This window comes from Cebus imitator, unplaced genomic scaffold (genome assembly GCF_001604975.1).
Source record: "Cebus imitator isolate Cc_AM_T3 unplaced genomic scaffold, Cebus_imitator-1.0 Scaffold177, whole genome shotgun sequence".
In the NCBI taxonomy this organism is placed as follows: Eukaryota; Metazoa; Chordata; class Mammalia; order Primates; family Cebidae; genus Cebus; species Cebus imitator.
Window position 1 is genome coordinate 533,716 of NW_016107492.1, and position 9,764 is coordinate 543,479.

At 38.5% G+C, this 9,764-nt stretch overlaps 1 protein-coding gene across 5 annotated transcripts in view; it reads left to right on the plus strand.

Moving 5' to 3' along the window:
• Positions 1-9,764, plus strand: part of FAM13A (family with sequence similarity 13 member A) — a 390,503-nt gene that overhangs the window by 85,157 nt on the left and 295,582 nt on the right. For all 5 annotated transcript variants that reach the window (XM_017545084.2, XM_017545082.2, XM_017545085.2 and 2 more), the window contains 2 exons: positions 882-1,071; positions 9,384-9,593. In XM_017545084.2, the coding sequence (XP_017400573.1) occupies positions 915-1,071; positions 9,384-9,593 (367 nt within the window). In that variant the 5' untranslated portion in view covers positions 882-914. The remainder of the gene's footprint in view (positions 1-881; positions 1,072-9,383; positions 9,594-9,764) is intronic.

A 9,764-nucleotide genomic window follows, 5' to 3' on the forward strand; every position in this document is an offset into this window, starting at 1 on the left:
TCAGGGTTCTTTTTTTTTTTTTTTTTTTTTTTTTTTTTTCTGGAGTTTTTTTTTTTGCTTTTTCAGGTTTTTTTTATCCTGATTTTTAGAATATCGGTTAATCAGACACATGCTTTAAAATATTTTTCTTTGTTTGGATGTAGATTTTTATTACAAGGAAGAAACAAACTTTTATGAATTTTTCATTGTGTTAGTAACTCGATGTAATTGAATCTAAGTTTCATTTTTATTTATAATATATATAATACAATCTCGTTGAAAATTTTAAAATTATGACTCCCTAAATGTAGTTGTTTCAAAGATTCGAGGGCATTTTGAACCTCAGTAAGAACTGAGTTTATATTAAGTTCCAAAAGACTATCGAGATATTTATATATGTAATGAAATCAGGGAACCATAATGGTCATTGTGCATGGAGAATGATCATTGTAATGTTTTCTTCTGACACTTTAACTTAAAGCTACCTTAAAATGACACCAGAACAAATTATTATCTTTGGAAACATCTCATTATTTCAGGATCTGCGTGGCGTTTCACTGTTCTTATAAACGTTTTATTGTCCTGTTAACCAGGTGCTGCTGAGTCACACCCCTTGGTTACTGTAGTAATATATCTTAGATACTGCAGTGTATTGCTCCCTCCCTTAGCTACATACTTCAGTTGTGGCTTCAGGCTTCTCATTGCTTTTCACTCTTTTTAACCATTATATCTGAGCAACATGTGAGAGATGTTGGAGATTTTGATTTGAGTTGAAGTAAAAATAAGTGAAGACCACAACTATTCATCTTCAAACACATTTTAATTCAGGTGTTTCTGTTGTAACCATGCAACCTCCTGTGGTAAATATGACTGACTGCTCTTTTTTCTTACGCTCTTTTAAGCAAAGTAAAGCAGCGGTTCGGCTGAAAGAAGACATGAAAAAGATAGTGGCAGTGCCATTAAATGAACAGAAGGATTTCACCTATCAGAAATTATTTGGAGTCAGTCTCCAAGAACTTGAACAGCAGGGGCTCACCGAGAATGGCATTCCAGGAATAGTATGGAATATTGTGGAATACTTGACGCAGCATGGTGAGTTAAGTCATTCTGTTCATTTTCACAGTCCTTGGATAAACAAATTATTTGTGTGAATTATTTCATAATGTATGATTATACTGTCCTCTAAAGCACCTTCATTAGAATATCAAATTATTGTGTAATATACTTTTCATTTAAAAAGGGGCATTACTGCTTAACATTATCTTGACAGTACTAATTTGATTAACCGTAGAGCAATCAGTTTAATTATAGAGATTTCTAGTTTGGAATGTTTCCTAGTTTTAAATGCTAAAATACACTGTTCTAATATTAATAGAGAGTTTTCTAGATTAATTAAATTCCAACTGATAGTTAATAATTTTTAGTGTAATCAAGCACTTTTTGGGTATCTCTTTCACCTGAGGTCAATCATGAACTTACTCAGTGCTTTGACTACCTTCATACACTTAGAAGAGATACCAAAACATTATGGCATGAAGCTTACTGTGGGGAGGAGATGTGGTTTCACTGATTTTTGGAGTGATAAAATTAAGCATGTAAAACATTTGGGGAATAATATAGTAGATCATTATACAGTAAAAAGATCAATTATATCTCAGTTATTGAGAGCTGTGTAGCCCACAGCTTTTTGATTATTTTGTTTAAAATAAATCATAAGCCCAGATAATTTGAGAGAATGCTTCCATATTCCCTACATCTTTTTTTTTTAATTTATTTTTATTTTTTAGAGATAGGGTCTTGCTCTGTTACTCAGGCCAGAGTATAGCGATCTGATCATGATCATAGCTTACTGTAATCTCGTGCCTTGGGGCTCAAGTGATCTTCCTTTCTTAGCCTCTTGAGTAACTGGGACTGCAGATGGGTTCCACCACACCTGGCTGTTTTTTGTTTGTTTGTTTGTTTTTAAGAGACAGGTTCTCCTAGTGTTGCCCCAGCTGGTTTTGAACTCCTGGGCTCAGGCAGTTCTCCTACCTCAACCTCCCAAAGCATTGGGATTATAGGCACAAGCCACCACGCCCAGCCATGTAGGGATTTTTAAATGTAAAACTTGAGGCTTCAAAAATATTCTGTACAGTAGTCCCCCTTTATGGATGGTTTGGTTTTTTAAGGTTTCACTCTTACCTGTGACCTATCATGGTCCAAATATGCTAACTGGAAAATTCCAGAAATAAACCATTCAATCTTTTTGAGATGGAGGTTCGCTGTTGTAGCCCAGGCTGGAGCCCATGGCTTGATCTCGGCACACTGCAACCTCTGCCTCCTGGTATCAAGCAATTCTCTTGCCTCAGCCTCCTGAGTAGCTGGGATTACAGGTGCATGCCTAACTAATTTTTTTTTTTGTATTATTAGTAGAGATGGGTTTCACCATGTTGGCCAGGCTGGTCTTGACCTCCTTACCTCAGGTGATCTGCCCACCTTGGCCTCCCAAAGTGCTGGGATTACTGCACCCAGCCAATAATTTATCAGTTTTAAATGGTGCAGCCTTCTAAGTGAGCATGATGATATCTCCAGCCATCCTGCCACTTGGGACCTGAATCCTCGCTTTGTCAAGTGTATCCACATATATATGCTACCGCCTATTAGTCACTTGTAGTGGCCCGATTTTCAGATCAATCGTTGTGGTATCACAGTGCTTGTGTTCAGGTGACTCATTTTACTTAATAATGGCCCCAAAGTGCAAGAGTAATGATGCTGGCAATTCACATATGCCAAGGAGATGCCAGGAATTGCGTCTTTTAATTGAAAAGTTGAGTTCTTGACTAAGTAAGGAAAAAAATTGTATGTTGAGGTTGTTAAGATCTATGGTAAGAACTAATCTCTCCCAATTACTCTATTTTATTGCTTGCTTATTTGGGTCTTGCTCTGTTGCCCAGGCTGGAATGCAGTGGTGTGATCATAACTCACTGCAGCCTTGTATTCCACAGTTCATATAATCTTACCACCACAGCCTCCTGAGTAGCTAGCACTATACAGGCATGTGCCTTTGTAACCTGCTAATGAAAAAAAAAAAAATTAGAGGCAGGTCTCGCCATGTTGCCTAGGCTGGTTTAAACTCCTGGCCTCAAACAATCCTCCCACCTCACCCTCTCAAGTAGCTTGGATTATGGACATGAGCCATTGCACCTGGCTCTATTCTGTTTTATTCTTAGTTATTGTTGTTAATCTCCTACTATGCCTACTTTATAAATTAAACTTTATCATAGGTATGTATGTATAGGAAAAAAACCAGTATATATAGGGTTTGGTACTATCCAAGGTTTCAGGCATCCACTGGCCATCTTGGAACATGTCCCCGTGTGTAAGGTGGGTCTACTGTATTTTGAGCAATTGGTTTCAGGCCATTTCTTTCCAAGATTACAAATCCTTTCTCCCCTTCTGATAAGAATCCTTCATTGAAAATGAGTGAGAAGTGCTCATCACATGTTCCTCTATAGGAACATGTGTCAACTTTTGACAGGGACTCTATGACAAACTATTCATTCTGCTGATGGTCAGATGTTAATTGAAAAAACATCTGTCTGCTCTGTTTACTAGGCATGTAGATGACTGATATGGTTCAGCTTTGTGTCCCCACCCAAATCTCATCTTGAATTAAAATTCCCCTAATCCCCATGTGTCAAGGGAGAAATCAGGTGGAGGTAATTGAATCATGGTGGCAGTTTTCCCCATGCTGTTCTCATGATAGTGAGTTCTCACAAGACCTGATGGTTTCATAAGGGGCTCTTCCCCCTTCATTCAGTACTTCTTCTTTCTGCCACATTGTGAAGAAGGTGCCTTGGTTTCCTTTCCTTCTGCCTTAATTGTAAATTTCCTGAGCCCTCCCCAGCCATGCTGAACTGTGAGTCAGTTAAACCTCTTTCCTTTATAAATTACCCACTCTCGGGCAGTTCTTTGTGACAAAATGATATTTTGCTCTGGAAAGAGCCAGACTTCTGTTCTTACTCTGTAGAATTTATCTCCTTATTGAAGGAAGATAAATTGCAAAAAGGCCAGATGCTTAGAAAACAGTTGCATAAATAGTTTTACTAATTTTTAATTATTTTATTTTCTCTGCACGCTATTCTACCATAGGTATATATCATGTCTTTAAGCAGTCCCATACTGATGCGCAAATGAATTGTTTCCAGTCTTCTGTTTTTTTTTTTTTTTTTACAAACAGTGATTCCATGACTGGGTGGTCAGAGGATATGTGCATTTGTGATGAACTCTATCAGAGTTGAAACAATTTAAACTCACACCATCAACGTAGGAAAATTTTGGTAAAATTTGATTTAGGGATTTTCTTCTACCCCTCCTTAGTATACTGTTAGTTATACTTTAACAGGGTGTATTTGGGTAATGCAAACTAAACATTTTATTAAGTTAAATCGATCATTCCTGATGAGGGATATGAAATAGAATCACTGGTGGAATCTTTTCAAAATGCACATGCATTGCCCACCTCATATCTACTGAATCAGAATATTGACTGGGCAAGCTGGGGTAGGCCTGGCACCTGTATTTTGAAAGGCTATGTAGTTAATTACTATGTAGACAAACACAAGCCCCTTCTTGTATTTGAAACTATCATGTTAATAAACCAAAGAACCTGTGTAAGTTTGAAGGGTAGTATAAAGTCTAAGGACATAATGTTTCAATTTGTTTTATTTAATTACATTGCAGGTTTTTTTGGGGGTCAACAAATATTTACTGAACACCTGTGATACACAGTAAGCACTGTGTCAGGCATGGGAATGGGACTATAGGGGTGAACGCTCATATAATGCAATTGAGGGAATGTGTTCTCTTTCCAGGTCCACAAGGGGGCGTAGTTTTAAGAGCAAGAGCTTCCCAGTGCCATGCCCCGCTCCCATCTCTCCCCATTCGGGAGATTTAATGGTTTATGTTTAAATTTTGCAGGCACGGGAAGAAACTAAGAGTCAGTCACCCCAGTGGAAGTTTAAAGGAACCCCTTTCATTGGCCAAAGGAACTTCGGGAGGTGGGAATTTCTCCCAGGATAAATGCCCCTCTCCTTCACCCACACTGGATTTCCACCTCTCTGGAATCCTCTCCCACATGGTGGGAGATCTCTTTCCCCTCCTGGATTTCCCCTCTGGGGTCCCCTTCCTCCCAGTGTGGAAGCTGCTTTTCCTCTCCTTAACTCCATCTCTCTCTCTCTCTCTCTCTCTCAATTCCCTACCACTCACTATGGGAGCTACTTTCCTCTCCTGGATTCCATCTTTCTGGATTCTCTCACTCAATGTGAAAGGAGTTTTCCTTCTCTGATTTGCCCTCTCTGGGAACCCATCTCTGTGTTAGAGCGGCTTTTCCTTCTCTCAGTGTGAGAGCTAGCTATTTCTTTCTCTCTCCTCCTTTTTCTCTCTGCCTAAATAAACCACTTTCTACAAACACTTTTGAGTCCGGCATTTACTTTTATGAGCGCACTGTGCTGTGGTCTCCTCTCCTATTCTTGGGAAGTGATAGACCAAGAACCTGAAGAAACGTCCTCTCAGGGGAACTGAGGGCTCCCCTGTGCGCCTGAACCCCACCACAGCACAATCATAGGTTGATACTTTGTTTATGCTTTATTATTGTTTCTCGTAAATGCTGACAATTTAACAATTTGGCATAAGGGTAAATTATTATTGTAAAGGAACTTTAAGACGGAAAGACCTATATCAAGCCCTTTAAACAGATTATGGATATTTCCATTAAAAAATGTATACGTTATAACTTGTAAAGCATATAGTCTTTAAACTCTTAAAATAACTAATCTCGCTGGCAGTGTTAATGACTTCCTTCTCTTACTTTAGCATGTAGATATTCTGGGTTATGTCGTTTTAACCCACGGTGTAGAGTCCCAAGTCACCACCAGGTGTCAGAATGTGTCTACATACAGTATTGTCATACTACCGTCTTGGCCAAAGTGTGCTGTTAGGCAAATTGTGATTTCTGGCATATTCTGTTTCTAATGATTATATTCATAGTATTTTGAAAGAAATATTTCAGTTGTACAGAAAAGTATCTTTCAGTGGTGTAGACGTTAACTTATATAATTTTTTCTTCATTTCTAAACCACTCTTAAGTTGCTGTTTTGTGATAATTAGCACAAAGCTCCTAAAATCAAATATAATAGGATCTCTGGAATGTATGAGAGTAACTCTGCTTCATGAAGTCATCCAAATGTCTCCTTTTTCTGAATATTTCTGTTATAACTTTCTAAACTTACAGTAGAAAAATTTAAGGTTATATGGTCTGGTAAGCCTCATGTGTGTATTGGATGTATTTATAGCCTCATAAGAGGCTCTAAAAAACTATATGGATTCTTCTTAGAATGTGACATATTCATGTCCAGGATTGTAAACTTGCCCTAGTTGAACATTACTAATTATCATAAGAGTTGTGGGTGGGAGATATTCCTGAGGGTAAAGAGTTGTTCAGGTAAATGGGACAGAGAGAGGAAAATATTGAGGAACATTATATTCAGGCATTTTCATTTGTGCCTTTTATGTCTGCTAGCTTGGTCCAGTAGGATCAGGAGGCTTGAGGACCACAGACAGTTCTTGGAGCTGGATAGCTTTTTTGAAATTGCTGGAAGTATATTTATTTGGGGGAAGGTTCAAAAATCCTTGTTGGAAAAGTAAGGTCAAAGCTAAAAAAAAAGCCATCATGTGAAATCAGATCCAAGAGGCATTTGCCAGGCCAAAAACAGAAGGCAACATTAGGTTAAGCAGCTGGGTAAATATAGGAACAGGAAATAAAACTCTAAATTTTCAGGATTTCAGCTTTGACCAGGGATGGAATGCCTTTCTGTTGGATGCTAGCTGCTTGATGGATAAGCTTCTGAAGTTAAAGATAAACTTTTGTGTAGTAGAGGAGACAGAGCTTGAAAGCTTTAAATGACTAAGCTGGCATCTCCCAATAGAACCTGATATTCCACAGAATTTAAGGGAAAGGTATATCATATTCATTATCCATTTGCTGCATAATAAGTTGCCCCAAAACATAGTAGACTAAACCGATGGTATTTATCATTATCTCACAGTTTCTGTGGGTCAGGAATCCAGATACATCTTAGTTGTGTCCTCCGTTTCAGCCAAGGCTTCAGTCATGTCAGTACTCAACAGGGGAAAAATTCCTTCCCAAGTTCATCATGTGGTTGTTGGTAGGATCCTATTACCTGTGAGCTGTTGACCTGAGGGGCTCAGTTATTCCCTGGTCGTTGGCCAGAGACCGCCTTTAGTTCTTTGCCCATGGCCAGTAGCTAACAAAGAGAGGAGAGAGGAGAGAGAACGGGAGCAGGAGCGGGGTGATAGATTGTCAGTCTTTTATAACTTCATCTCAGATGCAACATGACATCATATTTGTAGTATTCTGTTGTTAGAAGTAAGTCACTATGTCCAGCCCACACTCAAGTAGTGGGGATTACAATGGGTGTGGTACCAAGAGGTGTGGGGATCATAAGAACTATGTTAGAAGCTGTCACACAAACCAGTTGGTATCTCTTCCATTTAGGTGGTGCCCTGGTAATAGTCATTGTTAAATACTTTTAATATCATCCCTAGTGTCACAATTTTTGTCAGAATTGGAGCTAAAATTCCTATCAACTTTTGACATTGATTTTCTTCACAGTCAAATAATACGTAAACGTGGAAGAACGCAAACATCTTACCAGACTTCAAAGTCCATGAGGGTAATGATAGTGTTTGAATTTTTTTCTCATGATTGATTTTTTTTTATTACTAACAATGTCAGGTGCTTATTACATGTTTGTTGAATTAAAGAGCTCATAAAGTATTTTATCAGATTATCAAATAAAATGTAATTAGCTTCCTCTTTTGCTTTAAAAAGAGCAATACAATTGCCAGGTGAGGGAAAGAAACAAAGGCTGATATAAATAAGCACCTCCCCTCTAAAAACCTCTGATAGGCTTTAATGCTTATGTCACTGCTAACATTCACCATTAGACTCTCAAGAATGTCAAGTTAAATCCTGGCCTGCTCTTTCTTAGAAAGATTGTTTCTGACACTTTCAAAGTCCTCTGCTCCCTGAAACACTTGCTTACATGGTATGCAGCACACTGAGGGGGAAATCATTATCTTCTGCCTAAACCAGCTACTCTCCTATCCCTACCCCCTAACCTTATCTTTTACAGTGTTTTTTTTTTCTTTATTCCTACTTTTCAAAACATTAAGATTACCTTTCAACCTTTTCCCTCTCCCTTTTAAACCAAGTTGCTAAATCATCTTTATTTACTCCTTTTCCACCATAAACTTAGTTTACTACCTTAAAGTAGAAGGTAGTTTCCATAAGGCAAGCCCTCTTCATACTCTACTTCTTAGCTAGCTAAATCTTCCTAAAACCCGATTGTATTTTGTCTTTTTCCTCACTTAGTGCTCCAGTGATAAAGCCTTCACTCCTTAACTTGCCGTAGATCCTTTCCTGTTTCTCCATTTTATTACCCCGTCATTCTTTGACCAGGCACCCCACATTTTCCTTTGCCTGCCTACTTTTCTTTATGCTATCCGGTCTCTGCTTCTCAATTCCTATTTTTGTTTCTCTTTGTCAGGGGTAGATCAAGGTTTTGTGGGTCCAGATGCTTAATCTCTTTGAGACTTCTTTAAGAAAAAAAACCAAAAAACAAAACATAATACTAAGAATACAGGACTAGGACAGAGCTTGTAAAGGGCCCAAGAAAATGAGGGGCCCTGAAGCTCAAGCTTCATTGGATTCCCAGCACAACAGCTCCAGTGCCTCTGTGTTGCTTTAGCCAAAGGTTAAGCTGACCTCCAGGAGGCTTCTCTGATAACTTCAGCTGACACTGATATCCCCCATCCACTGACTGAAGGCAAGGATCTTGTCTTATACCACTTTAGACCTAGAGTCTTACATTTTGAATTTAGTGAATACTGAAAAACTATCACTTATTTCTTAAACTATTACACAGGTAATCACATAGAGTTTAGAAGTTTCTTAAATACATGTCATTTAAAAAGTAGTTGCTTATGAAATGTTAAGCTGCTATTAGGACCCTGAGTAAGTTTTTGTTATGTGCTATGTAAGATTATATAAATGAAATTTCTTGTGTGCTCTGTTTCGCTCTATGTTTATATATGGCATAGCCTTATATTTAGAGGCCAGCTTTTATACCAATCATATATGATCTTTTTAGTTGATAGGCAGTAGATATGAGCATTTATTATTCTAAAGAAAGTTTTATAAAATGTGAAGACCACACACAATGATTGATAATTACAGTGTTGAGAGAACCATATGCTGAGATTTCTTTCTTTCTGTTATCATTCTTTACATTTTATGTCTGTGAGCAACCTATTTATTTTCTGTGTCTACGTTGCTCTTCCAGGACTCACCCAAGAAGGTCTTTTTAGAGTGAATGGTAACGTGAAGGTGGTGGAACAACTTCGACTCAAGTTTGAGAGTGGAGTGCCCGTGGAGCTCGGGAGGGACGGTGACATCTGCTCAGCAGCCAGTTTGTTGAAGCTCTTCCTGAGGGAGCTGCCCGACAGTCTGATCACCTCGGCATTACAACCGCGATTCATTCAGCTCTTTCACGGTTAGTACAGGCAATCCGTTTAGAAGTTAAAACAGCTTTATTAGGCTGGGCATGGTGGCTCACACCTATAATCCCAGCGCTTTGGGAGGCTGAGGTGGAAAGATTGCTTGAAGCCAGGAGTTGAAGACTAATGTGGGCAACCACACAAGACCCCCATCTCTGTAAAAAAAA